This window comes from Myotis daubentonii, chromosome 13 (assembly GCF_963259705.1).
Source record: "Myotis daubentonii chromosome 13, mMyoDau2.1, whole genome shotgun sequence".
Taxonomy (NCBI): Eukaryota; Metazoa; Chordata; class Mammalia; order Chiroptera; family Vespertilionidae; genus Myotis; species Myotis daubentonii.
The window spans coordinates 29,868,507-29,887,817 of record NC_081852.1 but is presented as its reverse complement, the minus strand read 5'-3'; the positions used below and the strand labels follow the sequence as shown (position 1 = coordinate 29,887,817).

Genomic DNA, 19,311 nt, shown 5'->3' with positions numbered 1-19,311 from the left:
ACCAACTGAAAACCGTGTGAATTTTTCTTATGGCTCAGTGAACTACTGCATATCTATCTTTCCTCATCAACTGAAATTTCCAGATGGAAGGTATTTAGGAATTTTTGTTTTTTTGTTGTTATTTTAAAAAGGTTTTTTATTGCCGAAACTGGTTTGGCTCAGTGGATAGAGCGTCGGCTTGCGGACTGAAAGGTCCCAGGTTCGATTCCGGTCAAGGGCATGTACCTGGGTTGCGGGTACATCCCCAGTGGGAGATGTGCAGGAGGCAGCTGATCGATGTTTCTCTCTCATTGATGTTTCTAACTTTCTATCTCTCTCCCTTCCTCTCTGTAAAAAATCAATAAAATATATTTTAAAAAAATTGGAAAAAAAAAAAGCGGCTCTCCCTTAAAAAAAAAAAAATCTTCAATACCTTCTGCTCCGAACGTTTATTCTGATATTATTATAAGCATGGAAATCTGAAGACCTACAATTTTATGGGTAGTCCTGAGGCATGCTGCCTAGTACCCACTAAAATAAAATAAAGTCCTCCTGTCATTTAAGTAAGGGCTGAAACTTCATCCACGAGATTCTCTTATCCATCCTAGTTTCCTAGGGTCAGGCTTATACATCATTAAATGCTGTTCTTAATTAAAGTGTGAAGGGCATGGTGATCAATATGCACATACAGAGGTGAGCTATAAGATCAAAGGTCAGAGGCTTATCTGGACCACACCCATTGTTTCACTTCATCAGGACCTGATCTCCCCATTATAGGAAATACTAAAAAATACATAAAGATTAAGGAGGCACTGGCTCACTGACAGAGCCTTTTTTTGTTGTTGGCACCATTATGAAAACCTGTCCATTTAGAATACTTTGGTAGCTAAAATAAGTTATTATTTGCTTCTGCCCTAACTGGTTTGGCTCAGTGGATAGAGCGTCAGCCTGCGAATTGAAAGGTCCCAGGTTCGATTCCGGTCAAGGGCATGTACCTTGGTTGCGGGCACATCCCCAGGAGGAGGCGTGCAGGAGGCAGCTGATTGATGTTTCTCTCTCATCGATGTTTCTAACTCTCTATCTCTCTCCCTTCCTCTCTGTAAAAAAATCAATAAAATATATTTAAAAATATATTATTTGCTTCTTTATAAGACTTTTTGCTTCTTTGAGCGCCTTATAGTATAAAATAAAGACAGGGAAGAAGAAAAGTGTGAGGGATACCATCTGACATGGCAGTTTCACATGATTGCAGAATTTTGTATTAAGGACTTAATCATAGAGTTCTTAACAATCACAATTCAGCCTGATTGTTTTCTCAGGGTAGGCCTAAATGATTCTTGGGATGTTAGGTAATATAAGAAAGAGTTAACGAACTTAAGACCTAAGGTCAAGGCGATGACAAGGATTAGAGCAAAATAATATCGACAAATTCTTATTCCACAAAGCCTCAGTTTATAAGATCAGAACATGATGTTGTCCAATGTTTTTATTTTCAAGGTAAGAAAAATTCTTATATTTCAGGAAGGCCAGGCACTCGCCTTGCACTATTTCTGACTGGCTATTAAATATTGCCCAGAGGGTACAATTTCTCTTAGACAGGAATACCATATTTCTTGAATATTAGTATTCCTGTGATGTTTGAATGTGTTGCCACATACGTGGAATTTCCTGGCATTACTGCTTGCTCATTAGAAGAGCTCCTATTGAAAAGTTGCTACCAGAAATTAACATGGAAACTCCATTCCGCTGCATGGTTATCTCATTACTTATTCTGCCCATGGAACAGTGCAGTTCAGAAGGCGTATGGGGACAGGTGTCCAGATGAAGGGAGGCAGGCTCTACTGTGAATTGTGAAGCAGGGTATGTAGGCCAAGCACAGCTGCAAGGAAAGAGGAATTTCGCAGACTGTGTTCTTTTCCTTCACTTCATCATCACCAGAGAATGTGTACAAATTGAAATAAAATCTGGTTAGGGCTTCCCTTCGCCTGCAGCTTCTCCCAGACGTTGCAGAGGAAGGTTTAAAACTATGGCTGCTCTAGAATGTCAAGAATGTGTGCAATGTTTAAAAGGAGGCGGCTTACTTTTCTTCCCTTGGGGCAGGGGGCGGGGGGAGGAAATAAAATGGATAGAGTTTTTCCACTATCTCAGAGCTTCCCACCACTTACTTCCCAGTAAAAAGTTATAAGGGCATTTTAAAAAAAAGTTTAAACGCCTGATGCTTCTCTTGTAGTCAGCCGGTCTGTGTCCTCTCTCAAATGACAATACTTATCAATATTCAACCATTATAACATTCCTTTCTGGAAAAGCATTATCACTCCAAGTGAACTCTCCTAGGGAATCAGAGTAAGTGGTATGGACCAGGTGAGACAAGTCTGACCAGAAGGAACCAGAATGAAGTTAGGCCACATATACAAGAAATCATGTGGTTGAAAGCACCGTGAAGTTTCTTTTCCATGACACTGATATTTAACGGCATCAGAGCGATCACCTCTATGGCCATAGTAACAAGGAGGGAAGCCACTGCTATTCTCTGGACCCATGAACTACAGGAGGAGGCTCCTGATATCCAAAGATACTCTACTGAAAATGGGGGAGAAATTGGGTGCACTCAGAATGGAGATCAAAAGGAAATGAAAAAGTTTGAGACTTTCTCTTAAAAGATAAAACTAGAAATTGTAAAAGCAAGTTTGTATGGTTTAACAAAATGTAGGTGATAACTGCATTTGTGTATGAGATCGCAGAATGAACAAAGACTAAACCAAATACTATTTTTGTAGAGAAAAAGTGTGATATTTCCAACAAAATTATCTGATGGCTTGACATCTTTCACTTCACTTCCCCTCCCGCCCCCCACAGCATAAGCAAGAAGACAGCCTGTTTGCAAAAAGTATTTGAGAACCAAAGGCCTCACCTAATTACTTTGTGTCATTTAATCATTTGATTTAAAAATAATAATTCTCATTTGAAACACCTATCAGAAAATCAGCCTAATACTTCACACACTGCCTGGTCTAATAGCGCCAGGAAGCCACATACTCACAGCTTAGCTGTACACCCAGCAGTTCTCCATCTCTCTCCCCGGCCTCATAAACTCCTGTCTCACCTTTTGCAAAGCTTGCAGTCTTGTTCTATAACCAATCTGTTCAATATCGAACACCCTGGGTAAACTGACAAACCAGGATAGGTGTCAGCATTCAAGTAGAAGGAATGTCTGAGTAGGGACCAGCTTCAAAAATGGTCAGGTCCTTAGTAAATATGTGTGTGCTACGATAATTGCTTTCCTACACAACCTCATGTCCCTGGAGACACAAATAGTGAACAATTTGGAAAATGAGGACCTATATTTTTAACTAATAAAATGAAGTTAATCCTTTTAGGCTCAAAGTTTATCAAGTGACATCTATTGGTGTTCTTAGAATTTCATGCAAGATTCTGAGAACTTATAGGAGGACCTATTCAATGAATGATTAGTGTCTAACCATTACAAAGAATCTGGAAATTTTAAAGTTTGGGGGCTTTTATAGTTTATTCTGCTTGTTTTTCTTCTTTATAATCTGTTTTAGGGACTAACAATGATGCCTTAGTGAGGAGACAGGAATTAAGTAGTGTCTTCCCTTTTTTAATGCGACAAAGCACTGATATATTATTCTGAACTTCTAAGAGCATGTTTTCATTTATAGGCATCACCATTTCCTCTGTGATTAATAAATACTGAGACAGGGCCTGAGCTAGCATCATGAAATAGTATAAGAGTGCATTACAGATATCCCTTAAACATTAGTGTCTATAACTACTAGTCATATGTAGATGGATGACTTTAAAAAATCTCACACACACGTATTGCAAACAAGAAAATGCATGAATTTCAAAAATCTACAATATGTAACTAATCATTGAATGTAGCTCTTCAGTATTGTATTCTTAGAGGATATATGAACCAAGTAAGCACCTGACCCAACGAACATTATTTGTCAATTATAACAAAATCACTTTGCAATAGAGTTGCCGGTTTACCTGAGATTGTGCATTGACATTGGCTCCATTGGTAACCAAGACCTTTACCACCTCTGCTTGCCCAGCCAAAGATGCTATGTGCAATGCTGTGTTTCCTTTCTGTAAGATGAAAGAAAGATACATCAATACTCCCATCTTTCTCTGTTCTGACAGTTCACAAAATATCAAATCCCCCTGTTTTAAGTTCTCCAAAGAGAACAGAGTTGACAAGTATTTCATGAGAAACGTGCTCTGATTCTTATGGAGAGCCAACTCCTCACTGAGTTTGGCAAGTGACGTAAAAAGCACTGAATGTGTGATACTAACCTTCGTAGCTGCATCCACATTGGCTTCTCTCTTTAGCAGTTCAGAAACAACTTCTACGTGGCCTTCTTTGGAGGCAAGATGGAGCGCATTCAACCCATTCTGATTAAAAGGGAAGGGAAAGCTTTACTCAGCAGATGGAAAACAGGGGAGTAAACAGTCTACCAGCAACTCTGGGAAAACATCCCACCAGCAACCACTTGTGTGTGGACAGTGTAGAAGCCTGAACTGGGGAATAAAAATGCTTGAAAATTAGGTGCGCTGTTCTAATATCACTACTTACTAAATTTTAGGAATTGTTAAAGGATGCATACCTACATTTCTGAGCGCTCCTCTAACAAAGCAGAGAATAATTTGATAACTCAAGCTGGTGAAATTTAACAGAAAAAACTGGCAAAAAAGAGAAAGTCTTGGTAATATCTAATGGAAGATTTAAGGAATTAAAACAACAACAACAATAGCCACAACTCACCTGATTGCAAATGTTGATGTCAACTCCGTTTTTTATGTAGTCAAGGGCCTTTTCCAAGTGTCCAGCTCGAGCCGCTCTTAAGTAACTTGCATTGGCATCAGACTAAAATAAAAGAGGAAAACGTTTTAATGAAAAAAATGAAACTAACATGCATGTTTGTATCTACTCAGTTTATAGTGAAAACTAAAAGGAATAAGGTTTTTAAAGTGAATTACAGGCATACTTCGTTTTATTTTTTACATATTAAAGGCAAGACCCTCCACCAGCAAAATTATGACTGGCTTTACTGCAGTGATCTGGAACTGAACTCATGGTATTTTGGAGATGTGTCTGTACTGTATTTATAACATGAAAATACTAATGAAAGGTCTTTGTAAAATTAACAGAAAAAAAGATAACTTCTTTAAAAGTTGGTTTCAATTATACAAAGTTACCCCCTTGTGAAATGTCATAACTGATTATAAACTGAAAGAGAAAATTTCCATAATGTGTAGGTACCTCCAATCAACCTGCAATTTCCAGAGGGTAAAGAGAAATCCTGTAACTTCCTGGTGGCGACATTATGAAAACCTCATTATTATACCAGACATTTAACATCTATTCCATTCTTTTGAACCGTCATGACCAATTTTACAATTAATAGCTTCACAAATACATTAGTGTAATGCACTAATGTAACAGGGAGTAATGATGTTCTCTTGGATTTTCCTACAGATTGTATTTGAAAAGCATTTATAAACATCTACACAAATTGTGACCTGCACTTTCTTTTTAAAATAAATATATTTATTGATTTCAGAGAGGAAAGGAGAGGGAGAGAGAGTTAGAAACATCAATAATGAGAGAGAATCATTGATCGGCTGCCTCCTGCATGCTCCCTACTGGGGACTGGGCCAGCACCTGGCATGTGCCCTGATTGGGAATCGAATTGTGACCTCCTGGTTCATCAGTCGACACTCAACTACTGAGCCACACCGGCAGGGCAGTACATATAAATTTAAAAAAACAAAAACCAAACTTAAAATTCACTTGCTGAAAATGTATAACTCTGAACTGCTTCTAAACTCTAATACCTACAATTGCGCAGTTGAAACTACCTACTATTGAAACCTTTAATAGAAAGAAGCCAGTGAAAGGAAAGCCTATGAAGTTGGGCTTGTGTGCTTTCTAAAGGAGTCTTGCTTGATGTAGAACAATATGGAAGCAGATTTTCCTGAATGGGCAGCCTAGAATATCTAGTCACTGGAGATATATATATATATATATATATATATATATATATATATATATATATATATATATATATAGAGAGAGAGAGAGAGAGAGAGAGAGAGAGAGAGAGAGAGAGAGAGAGAAATTTTTTTTTAAATCCTCACCCAAGGATATTTTTTTTTCATTGATTTTTAGAGAGTGGAAGGGAGAGAAAGACAGAGAGAAATATTGATGTAAGAGAAACACATTGATTGGTTGCCTCCTGCACATGCCCTGACCTGACCAGAGCCCTGGCCGGGGAGGAGCCTGCAACCCAGGTATGTGCCCTTGACCAGAATTGAACCTGGGACCCTACAGTCCACAGGCTGACGCTGTATCCACTGAGCCAAACTGTCTAGGTCTCATCACTGGTTATAAATGCAATGATGCAGGGTATGGCTTCAAAGAGGAAAGTGTCTTTTATCAGCTATGTGGCAAGCACCTCCTTCAAAATTTCTGCTCTACAAAGCCTTCCCAGACCTGCCAGATAGTTTCATTGCTCAGTGCTCCCAAAGCACTGATCTCATTGAGCTCTCTTGGTATTTATCACAGAGCATCATCGTTTTGGTACAGCATAGAGTTTAGTAGCAGCTCAGAGTTGTACATTTTTGGTATACCTCCCTAAATTGTAAAGCCCCTTAAGAACAGCAGAGGCAGATTAAGGGATAGGCAACTGGAAAGCTGAACTTTGAGGAATGCCAGTTCATCCCTAGGAGTGTAGTTGTGATGTAGGAAATTCCATCCTTCAGAAGGGTCTTTAATGCTTGTGTGGGTCAGGACCTCAAAGGAGAGGGCACTGCCGCTAGTGTCATCACTCTTCCTAGGATAATTGCATTATTGGCATTTTGTTATGGATAATTCTTTGCTGAGAGGGACAATCCTGTTTGTGTACCAGCATCCCTGGCCTCTACCAACCAGGTACCAATAGTACCCTCTATTTCAGCCGTGGGCAAACTACGGCCCGCAGGCCGGATCCGGCCCATTTGAAATGAATAAAACTAAAAAAAAAAGACCGTACCCTTTTATGTAATGATGTTTACTTTGAATTTATATTAGTTCACACAAACACTCCATCCATGCTTTTGTTCCGGCCCTCCGGTCCAGTTTAAGAACCCATTGTGGCCCTCGAGTCAAAAAGTTTGCCCACCCCTGCTCTATTTGCTACATTTAAACATGTCTCTGGAATTGCCAACTTTCCCTGGGAGGTAGGTAGGGCATAAAATCTCCTCAGTTGGGAACCACTACTCTAGATAAATAGTCAACCAATTTATTTAAAGATTGGAGGCTTCAATAGGCTTAAATCTCTGGACAACCTTGATTGCCACATGCTTCGACAAGCACAAAGCAGTGATTTCATGGATAATATTCATCTTTCTGTTTCCCTGCAACTAGAAGCCTCCATAGCATATAGCAGGTGCCCATACATTTTTTTTGTGTGTGTGTGTGAATGAATGAATCAATCGATAAGTAAATTGTGTGGAAACAATTTTATTAGGTAAGATATTGCCTGGAACAATAGAGGAAGCTTTATTAACAACAGCCACAGCTATTTTAATTGAGAATCTGTTATTATACAAAGCTGAATACCAGAGGCTGTAAACTAAGACACAGAGTTGGGAAACACATATAAGTATTGATAAAATAAAACTAGGATTGGAATCAAGTATGCACATCATGTACTCAGCGCAGAGGGTTAAGAAAGAGATTCAAACCAGACAAGAGGCTCATACCAGACAAAGGACAAACCAAAGCTTCCAGAAACTTCAAGAAAAACCTTTAAAGAGGTTTGCTCTTTGAGAAGATTAGTTTTTTTGTTTGGTTTGTAGGTTCAGTTAGAAATACGTTAGTTATGCAAGGATGGCTCATTGTACCACAAAATATCATCTTCTTTGTGCCTGCTCAAGGACTTAGTAAGAGAATTTGCCCTGAAGGGCGCTGATGCTGTTCTGGAAACAAATGACATCAGTCTGCCTGGATACTTCGACCGCCAGAGATAATGACTGTGAGTTAAGCATCCTAAAGTCCGACTTTTGAGGACATGAAAACAGCAGCTAAACAAATTCAAAAAGAGGTTGGTAATTCAAGGAAAACCTCTTCTTGACCCAAAATCTGAAATGGTTTGGCAATTTCATACACTGTCCATTTTCCTTTCAAATATTCTCAGAATTGTCCCACCTGAAACTCTAAAGCAGAACAAAAGATAAACCAAGCCTTCTAATTCAGTGGTTCTCTACCTATTTGGAGTTAATTTCTTTTGAGAATTACAAAAGATATCAACAAAGCCCCTTCCTTCAACAATGGCACACATATGCACGTACACACAATAAATCTGCATAGACACAACAAGCGTGCATATGTACACACAACGTGCACACTATTTCATGAAGCTCAGGATGGCTACCGTAAGGCTGTTCATGGAGTCATGTGTAAGAACACCTGCTCTAAGGATAAAGAATTCTCTGGGCGAACCCGGCTGGTGTGCTCAGTGACTGAGCATCAATCTATGAACCAGGAGATCACGGTTCGATTCCCAGTCAGGGCACATGCCTGGGTTGCAGGCTCAATCCCCAGTGGGGCGTGTGCAGGAGGCAGCCAATCAATGGTTCTCTCTTATCATTGATGTTTCTATCTCTCCTTTTCCCTTCCTCTTTGAAATCGATAAAAAATGTATTTTAAAAAATTCTTTGGTTGATACCTTCACTATATCCATTTCACCCTACAACTCTGGAATCAAATAATTCTCAGAAGTAGCTAATTTTTCACCTGAGAATATTAGAAGGAAGAAAAAGGAAAAATTTTTATTTTCTTCACTTTCACTTTTCTCAAACCTCTGTTACATACAGTCATGCTTACCACACCAATACATAACAATTGGGCACTTTATACTTCAAAGTATTGGGGGAGAAAGAAGGTGGAAAAGATAAAGGAAGAGGAGGGTAATAAAATCTGATTTGGAGAAAATGGACCACTTGGAAAATGAAGTTAATAATGCCACAGAAAAATAACCAGAAGTTTCTCCATTTCTCCCAACCACCTGCAAGCAATGCAGTCACATGGTCCTTCCACAAATACGTGAGTATTGATGATGTGCTAGTTGGGCCAACATCTGACTGTGTGGCTGTGAACAAAACAGATGTGGTACAAATAAAGACTCATTAGCCTTCATCTCACTGTTTTACACTTTTCCAAATTGTGTTGCTTAAATGGCAGAGTAAACATTTTTTTCCCAAATTCTGCTTGTAATATCTATATATTTTTATTTCCTTAGTGTTAAAAAAATTGTATTAGGCTCAGCATCAATGTGCTGCATCTTCAAGCTGTCCTGTCATCAAATAACTGGGGCTACTCTCCTAAAGTTACAGTCTGTTTTTAATCTTGAGCATTCTATCAAAACAATGCCTTTTTAAAGCCAGTTGTAGACAAATTATTATGGAAGGAAATTAGGTCCCATGAGAGGTTGAGCTCTGCAATGTGGAAAGTCATACAGAGGTCACTGCCTAAGGACAGTTGGCAGAAAATGAATACAAGCAGGCTAGTCAGCATTTTTTCCCCCTGAATGATCAAAATCTGAAGTAAGAATTTGGAAAATTAAAGTGTCCTTTGTCATTATTTAATATCTTAGCTATTTTACTAGACAGGAAAGAAATATGAGCCATGTATGCTTTTCAAGGAAATAGTTTCAAGGAGAGAGTTAAGCATTATTCTAAATTAATATAATGACTCAGCATTTCTACCTGTACTAGAATATTGATATTATGTACAGGAAATAGTGATAGGAAAGAATAAGCATTTCTTCAGTGTCAACCTTAGTAAGAACTAATATCCCAAACCTCTGAATATATGCTATATACTATTACAAATACTTATAACTTAATGTATATTAAATAAATAGTAATATCCTTATATATCCTTATGTTAACTTAGTTCTTATAATATTTCTATACAGTAGTATAGTAGATTGAGTAGTGTCCCCCCAAATTCATGTCCATTTGGAACCTCAGAATTTGACCTTATTTGGAAATAGGATCTTTCAGAAATAATTAGTTAAGATGAAGTTATACTGGATTAGAATGGGCCCTAAAACCAATGATAGATGTCCTTATAAAAGAGGATAAGATATACAAATGCTGGATAATTAGGTTGTACATCTGAAACTGACATAATGTTAGATGTCAATTATATCTCAGTTAAAGAAGAAGATGAGACGGCACACAGACACATAGAGAGACCATGTAAAGATGGAGGCAGAGATTAGAGTTATGTTGCCACAAGACACGGACGCACCAGAAACTGGAAGAAGCAATGGAGGATTCTCCCTAGGGCCCCTGGAGGGAGTGTGGCATGCTGACACCTTGAGTTTGAACTCTGGCCTCCAGAACTGCAGAAGAATAATTTCCATTTTAAGCCACCGAGTTTGTGGCGGTTTGTCATGGCAGCCCAAAGAAACTAGTACAAGTAGGTACTACTACTAGCTCTGTTTCACAGATGAGGAGACTTGAGCTTTAGCAAGGATGAATGACTTTCCCTGGAACATTAACACAGATGGTCCAGAGTTCAGGCTGTTAACCACTGCTCTAAGAAAGGGATTAACAAATATTGATTTACATTTTATGCTCAATAATTCTTGGTTCATTCATTCATTCATTCATTTTTCATTGATCAGCTCATCCACCCATCCATTCAACCAACCACTGAATTAAACATGTAGGTACTTTTAGGTGAGTTCTCTGTAGACTGCAATTCCTTAACTGAATTCATTTCAAGACTTCAAAACTAGGCTAACAGAGAATTTCCAGAAGAAGTGCAGATTAAAGAATCCAATAACAGAACTCTGTTCCATTGCTTCTAAACCTCAGAGGGCAATCTCAACCGCCCAATGATATATGATCCACCAATCCTCTAATCTTTCTCCTTTATCTCACCTTCCCAGCTACCTGGGGACCACAAATAATCCTTATTATAAGCCTCAGGTTCCTTTTCTCTACTGGTGTCCTATACTGTGCCTACCAACATACTCAGGTGTTGCTTTAAAAAGAAATCATTTCACCTTTCTACCTAGCACCCCTTGTAAGTGCAATAAATTATTATTTTATTTTTAAATTTTTTGTAAGTATCAAACAGTTTGAAGAACTGGTTTAGGCTCAGTGCTTCTATACCCTTAACAGTACTTCATACTTGAGTCTCTAGCCAAATGGCTACTCTTGCTGGTCAATAAAGTCTCTCCTCACAAAATCACCAGTGACCATTGGATGCCAATCACTACACTGTGTTCTTTCATTTTAATTCTGTCCTCTTCTAATGTTGAACAATTTTACAGCACCCATCACCTTCTCATTCTTAAAAATCTTCCCTTTGGCTTTTCTCATCTCCTTTTCACTCCTTTTTATTTCCCTTCCTGTCTCAGCCCATCACTGGAAAATGAGCCTTTTCCAGTTTTCAGAACTCACATTTCTTTTCTTTTCGTGCTCATTCCCAAATGGCTTCATCACTACCATGACTTCTACCATGCTAAACCCAACCACTCTGTATCTAAGTTGCGCCCATTTGCATCCCAAAACATTTCCACTTCCATGTTCCATAATTCACCCACTGCAACAGCAAAAACAAATGTTTAAGGAGAACATATGAAGTATCTGGCACTGAAACTAGGTATTAACAATAGAGATGTGAGTAATGTATTCTCTTGATTTCCTTATTTTGATTTAAAGGTCCCAAGATTATTTTTTAGATACTCAGGAATACAACTTTGGTGTGAATCTTGGATTATTATTTTCCTTCATTTTTCCCTCCTCAAATTCTCTTCCAGAAGTTACATGTAAGCATCCTATAAAATATTCTGTCTCTAAAGCATTTACAGTTCCCATTCTCCTTTTAAAAAGCATTTATCATACATACAAAAGAGTACATAAAACATATATGAACAGTTTAAGGAAGAATCATAAGAGGAACACCCACATACCCATCGGTCAGCTCAAGAATGAAAGTTACAAGTAACTTTGTAGACACCCAATGAGCCTTTCTTTGACTGTCTCTCCAAAGACATCCTCTGTTCTAGTGAATCACTCAGGCCTTTATAGTTTTCACATCTGTGTTTACAGCCCTAAGCTAAATATTACATAGTTGATGGTCTTAGCACTCTGTATAAGTAGAAACATACATTATGGATTGTTCTGTGACATGCTTGTTTTATCTAATGCTGTGTTTCTGAGTGTCATCCATGATGACATATGTAATGGTAGTCAATTTATCATTGCTGTTTGCAGAAGATTCCATCATGTGAATAACGCAATCTATTTATCTCTGTAGAGTGGAAGGATGTTTGTGCTGTTTCCAGTTTGGATCTGCTATCAACCATGCTGCCATCAACATTCTGGACACTAGTCCTGGCGCACAGACAACACTTTTTAAAAATAGGATCTTAAGTTCTGGGTCATTGGGTATGTGCTCATTCAACCGTATTAGTTAATGACAACATTTTTTTTTTCAAAGTGATTGCACCAACTTAACACTTTCTCTGGTTTGAGATTATTGATTGTGAGCTCATATTCCTTAGAAATTAATCTTTGGGAATACTTCCAGGCCTGGATTAACATTGCCATACTCCAAAGAGAAATTTATGATTGCTTTTGCCAGTTGCCTAGAGGTAGTACAAACCCAAGATTATTTGAAAAAAAAATGCTTGCCTTGAGGGTTTGGGGATTTTATTTTTAAGATTACAAAGATACATTTAGACTTCAAACTGGAAGATATGAGGGATTCCTTGTGGTTACAAATACCCAGGAGAACTGTTTCCCTTTTATCTGCTGATAAATTGAGACAGGCAAGTTTTTGCTATATTCTTCTCTGTGGTGGGTTTATTTCCTGTTCAACCTTACATTGGAAGCTATAACCTTTGGGGACCAGCTCAATGTGGGGAAGCAGGTGTCTCTTAATAGACTGTCCACTCTGGGTATAGTCTAGGTTTTGTCTCCAGTGTCCTAAGTCTAAGCAGCCAAGTAAAACTGGTTCTTGCTGGAAATATGCTTAACCTTGCCCTAACCGGTTTGGCTCAGTGGATAGAGCATCAGCCTGCGGACTGAAGGGTCCCAGGTTCGGTTCCGGTCAAGGGCATGTACCTTGGTTGTGGGCACATCCCCAGTGGGGGGTGTGTATGAGGCAGTTGATTGATGTTTCTCTCTCATCGATGTTTCTAACTCTCTATCCCTCTACCTTTCTCTCTGTAAAAAATCAATAAAATATATTTAAAACATTTTAAAAAAAGAAATATGCTTAACCTTTTTTTTTTAAATTCACCCTACTACTTGCCCAGATCAGATCTTACCTATATGATGCCCAGATCATGCCAAAAACCTTCAGGAGGTTGTAGTTAGCACACTGTTCCTAGATGATTATTCCAGAAACACTGAACACTACTGAGGAGCTTATGAGGAGCCACTGAGGGTTGGAAGAAAATCATGACAAGGATGATAGGATGATAGCTGTAATTTAGTGAGTACCACCTAATATAGATCAGGGATCACACTAAGCTATGTATCTATATATCTATATCTAATCTATATCTAATCTTTGTCTAATCTATAGTCTATATGTAAATAGATATTACATATATAAAATATTACTATATATGCATTATCAAGATGGGAGCCTTCATTACAGATGCAAAAATAGTTTCATAAATGTTAAGTGGCTTGCCCAAGGTCACACAGCTAATAAGTTAGCAGCAAGGATTGAAACTCGTAACTTCTTGCTAACAAGCCCAGTTCTTTTCTCAATTCCAATGGCTCTGTGAACACTAGGGTTAAAGACTATAAAGATCAGCCCCAGCCCAAAGGGTTGCGGGTTTGATTCCTGAGCAAGGGCATGCACCTGGGTTGCAGGTTGATCCTGGCCCTGAGGGTGTGTGCAGAAGGTAAACAATGTGTCTCTCTCACACTGATGTCTCTCTCCTCACCCCCAACTGCCCTCTTTTTCACTCTCTAAAAAAAAAAAATAAAATAAAAATCAATGGAGAAAATATCCTCAGAAAGGATTAACTAAGGAACTAACTAACTAACTAATTAACTAACTAACTAAATACTGAGATTAAAAGGCTGAAAAAGAAGTAAGGCTGAGTAAGCAGAGCTCCATATGACTAGCGTCACTTTCATCCCAAGTAGGTCTACTTTTACATGTTTAAATATTGACAATTGATGACATGCTTCATTTGTAAAAATGTTTCTACTTTTAAACCATAGTATTCAATCACTGCTATGGTATAGCCTCTGAGGCCCTTTAAAACCTACTCCAAATAAATACTTCCAGCCTGTACTGAAACATGAATGCTGATCTTAAAGGCTTAAATTATTCCTCCAGGGCTTATTATTTCTCGACAGGCCCCAGCACTTCCTGGCACAGTGACTTCACCTAGGACACCCTTTTGGCCGTAATGCTCACTGCCACTACTTGCTCCCCATCACCCCCAAGAGAGTCACCCACTAAATCCTAGGTCCAGCTCAAATGTTACTTCATCTTTGTTATTTTCCCTCTTAAACACTGGATATGACCCCCTTTCTCTCCAAACTCCTATAGCACTTGGTCTGTCCAGCTCAGATGCCAGCTATCTCATCAAGATTGAACTGTAGTCTCTTTTAGGATGGGTCCATGTTCTGGACTTATTTTTGCATAACAAACTCTCAGTAAGTGCTAAATGAAGAAATGCTGATCTCCAATGCATAGTCCAATCCTCTAACGATCCCTTGAGAAGCAAAAACCCACACCAACTTAATTTGGAACATAAAAGTCTGCTTTGTATCTTCTCCAGTCTCTTGCTCTCTCTCCATTTCATTAGATGAAGAAAGAGTCTAGTGACAGGGTTAGGAGCTCTTCTTCCAAACTTCAGAAGATAAAAGAGTGGGTCTGAGTCTATTCTGATTTCTCAACTCACTTTGGGCACACAGCTGGGATCACCCATGGAACAAAGTTTTTGTTTTACAGTAACAGACAGAAAAAAATATGCATTCTGTTGTGTAATGAATCACAAGGCATTTAAGTATCCTGACACAATCATTGGGCACTTGTAATAAATATGGGAGGCATTTTCCAGAGATTGTGACACATTCATTCTCACAAGTCTGTGCAATTATCATCTACATTGTACAGGTTAGAAGAGTAAGGTTAGGTAACTTGCCAAAGGAAATTCCCCCAGAAGCTGGCAGAGCCAGGATTAGAACTCATGGCTTTAGCATGAGTTCTGCCCTGAACCCCTACTATCTAATGCAGCCGTGGGCAAACTACGGCCCACGGGCCGGATTCGGCCCGTTTGAAATGACTAAAACTAAAAAAAAAAAAGACTGTACCCTTTTATGTAATGATGTTTACTTTGAATTTATATTAGTTCACACAAACACTCCATCCATGCTTTTGTTCCGGCCCTCCGGTCCAGTTTAAGAACCCATTGTGGCCCTCGAGTCAAAAAGTTTGCCCACCCCTGATCTAATGCCTTTCCTGGAGAACTGTTCCAGAGTGATATAAAGGAGAAAAAGGAACTTACATCTGTTGAGTAAAGAAGGAAAGAAAAGGTAGCAGTATTTACTTAGTGTCATCAGATAGGCAAGCACTCTTTAAGTGCTTTGAGCATATGAACTTAATTAATAATGCTCAACGTTTGGTAGTTGTGTTTTGAAAGATAAAATAAAAGCTCAAGAAGATGCATAATCTCCCACAGACAGATAGTGTTAGAAACAGAATTTGAATTCAAGGCTGTATGATATCGCATCCCAGGAGTATGTTGCTAGAGTATGGCAATTGTTCTTTTAACCAACCTCCCTCATTCACCATTCCTTTTGTCTAACAGGACTGATGCCCAAATACAGACAACCTTTCTATTGGTTTCATACAGCCACTGGCTCCTATTACAAGTCAATTGTGTTTTTCTCTAACATGTTTATGGCAGTTCTGGCTGTTGTAATTGTGTAATTAAAGTGGTATTATTTACACTATGAAATAGTATACAGAAAAAGAATATTTTTGTCAGAATGCAATTAAATTATTTAAAAAGATGGATTAGGAAGAAGTTCCATAAAAAGTTGCTGCTGAATCAGATATGGATGAGATGACTTTAAGGAATGAAAATAAAAATCAAAGATTTTATACTCAGATTGCTTCAGATTTCTTTAATTTTTAGCTTTCCTTTGAGGATACTGAAACTGGGACTCTCGGCAAAAGCACTGGTGTTGGAAGGACAACATGAACTGTCCGTGGATTTATGCTCAGAGACAAGGCCTCATCTTTACATCCCACCTTTGGCACGTGCCCTGAGTGGTAATCAAACCTTTGACCTTTTTGTTGCATGAGACAGTGCTCAATCAACTAAGCCACACTGGCCAGGGCCATTAACCATTTCAAAATGTAACCAAAAAACTACTGATAAAAATTTTGCTATATAAAAGCTCCTATAACCAGGTTTTCTACTTCTCAAGGAGATTTTGAGATAGCTCTAATAAAGTTTCTTCCACTAGAAATTTCCAGAAGCATCAAACAGACCACACCGCCTGGTTTCTGGTCACATATCAGAAAATATGGCCCAGGAGGAACACCAATTTTCTGACCTTCTCACAGTGGACATGCTCACTTGAATGTGAATGGCAGTACCAGTACGTCATTGCAGACACATCCAGAAAGCACATCAATCTGTTTTCTTAAATCCACATTCTAAACTCCACAGTGAGGTTGTGCTGAAAGTGAAATCACAATCTGAATCTTTTTTTTTAAAATATATTTTATTGATTTTTTACAGAGAGGAAGGGAGAGAGATAGAGAGCTAGAAACATCAATGAGAGAGAAACATCGATCAGCTGCCTCCTGCACATCTCCTACTGGGGATGTGCCCGCAACCCAGGTACATGCCCTTGACCGGAATCGAACCCGGGACCCCTCAGTCCGCAGGCCGACGCTCTATCCACTGAGCCAAACCGGTTTCGGCCACAATCTGAATCTTGATGTAATAAATGACACATCTTTTCCAATGATTCAATTAAAACAAATATTCAAAGTGGATGTTATATATTTATTCCATCACCAGGATTAAGGGTTCCTATTCAATAAAAGAGTTTAATATGTAGCAGTGAAGCAGACATGTCTATTTGACCTCTATTGTGAGTATGCAGTCACTGCTTTCAGTGATTTTATAACCTCGCTGTGCAGACTGGGGTTAGTAGGTGACATTAAAATTAATAGTAGAGAAACCAATGGAAGTTAGAAGACTCTATGCAGGTCCATTGGGAAAAGCGAGGTCTGCCTTCTGGATGTAACTAAGAAGACAGCTAAGAGGAGGAGGTAGGACTGTAAAAGGGGACTTAGTGGAGAAGGAAGGAAAGTGGGTGGGGATGTTGAAATGAAAAGACTTGAGGAATGATGAATAGACAATCTCTACCTAAAAGGAGGAGGGTCACCTGTCTCAGAAGGTTTGAAATGACAGATAAATATGATTTAACTTCACCATAAAGATAACAGGAGACAGTGAAGGATTTTGAGGAATGGAAGAAAATCATTAAATCTATATTTTAGCCCCATTAATTGATGGCAGATTAGAGTGTGGGAGGAAATGGAGACAAAAAAGTCTGTAGGTCAATGGTTGTCAATTCCAGACTTTACAGTTTTGGTTTTCATATTTGTCTGTCCCCACTTTCTCTTACTCTTCAATACCACCACACCCACACCCACCTGTTAAGCAAACACGTATAGCCAGAAATCAAAGATGTGAGGTTTTCCTTGGTAACACTAACCATTAACCTTTAGTGGCTAAAGTCATAGAGATTTGTAAATGATTTTCAATCAGGAAGAGGACTAACACAGCATGGGTGGGGCCTGCTTGTGAACACCCTTAAATCCTCCATGGCATTGGCCCTTAATTAGTGATTTCAATGCCAGTTACAGTTTTCAAATATAAATAGAGCCACTCTGCAGAACTTCTCAAAATCCAAGATTGGTTTGTTTATTTGTAATAAAATAACTTTCAATGAAAAAAAAAAGTCAACTACATTGAGAGAGCCTGCGGCAATAAATGTGTTTGGTTTCCCCCTACTAACCTACAGCAGACTCACTGCTTATACTCTGGGACACGCCCATTCAGATAGTGTCCAACGTCGCCAGATAGTTTAGAATAAGATGCCACATGCAGATATTTCATAGGTATCTTGAACAGTGATGTAATTTCTGACCAATCTGAAAAGAATGTGACCAATTGCGCAACTCAAAACAACTGTGACATTCATGCAACAATGTGCCTCCTGTCAATAAAATCCTCAGATCTTTAGGAGGCTGCTCCCCACCACTCCCATCCAAGGGGGTATTATGTCTTTGTTAGCAAACAGACCCTTTTGAGGTAATGTGGTGGGGGTAGGGTGGGGGTGTGCGCACAGAGATCTTAAAAAAAAAAAGGGAGGAATTTTGTGTGTCTTTTGCATGGCAAGTGCTTGAAAAACCTTGAGCCCTTTTAGTTAGGAAGACCCTGGGTTTTTAAGATTTTACTATTTTTTTAAATTTAATGGTTCCTCAGTTATTGTGAATCAACCAACATTTTCCATTCATAAAGCAGTAGGAGTACAGGGTGTTAGGGGCTCAACCAGTAAGAAAAATACTTCTCAAGGCTATCGTATCTGTAATCGTCACTATCAAAGCCACTCACGTTCAAGGGGCTGCCTCCACAGACGCCTCCCCGTTGCTACAAGGCTGTCTTTGTTTGCTGGGATTTTGCTTGGAAGTAACCTCGGTTCATCCCTGAAGATGAGGTCACTGCCCCCTAACACATGTTAGGCATGGTTAGCATCTTGACACTGGGCCCTTTGCCAGAAAGGCCCCTGTTCTGTTGCTGCGCATTTCAAACCGGCATGGTGTCTGTGCTCAGTGGCCCCTCGGAAACTGAAAGGCAAACAACACTCCCATCTTTATCTTTAAGCCGAGGGGAGTGGGAATCGGTTATACAAATAAATACAGTTGCTGGCAGGCTTTTGTTTTTACAAAGGCAGTGTTTTAAAGAGATCTGCTTTGCTATACCGATAAAGCCCACCCTCATCAAGTCTGTCTACTAGACCTGGTTTACATCAAAAGGAAGATCCAGAATCCAGGCTCCTTGCAATGTCTTTTTTTTCACCCAGATTTCAGACCCCTGAACATTCTTTTGGAGACTGATTAGAAATAAAAATAAATACAGAGAAGATAGACGTTTCCCATAGGAAAACTAAAAAGTGCATGTTGGGTGTTGGTTGGGTGGGCATTTCCAATATTTCTCAACGTAAAGTTGAGTCTGTTCATCT

General features: G+C 38.9%; 1 protein-coding gene across 17 annotated transcripts in view; it reads right to left on the bottom strand.

Moving 5' to 3' along the window:
* Nucleotides 1-19,311, bottom strand: part of ANK3 (ankyrin 3) — a 462,225-nt gene that overhangs the window by 196,116 nt on the left and 246,798 nt on the right. For all 17 annotated transcript variants that reach the window (XM_059662651.1, XM_059662646.1, XM_059662649.1 and 14 more), the window contains exons 2-4: nucleotides 4,769-4,870; nucleotides 4,300-4,398; nucleotides 3,994-4,092 (exon numbers count right to left, since the gene is read on the bottom strand). In XM_059662651.1, coding sequence (XP_059518634.1) covers nucleotides 3,994-4,092; nucleotides 4,300-4,398; nucleotides 4,769-4,870 — 300 coding nt within the window. The remainder of the gene's footprint in view (nucleotides 1-3,993; nucleotides 4,093-4,299; nucleotides 4,399-4,768; nucleotides 4,871-19,311) is intronic.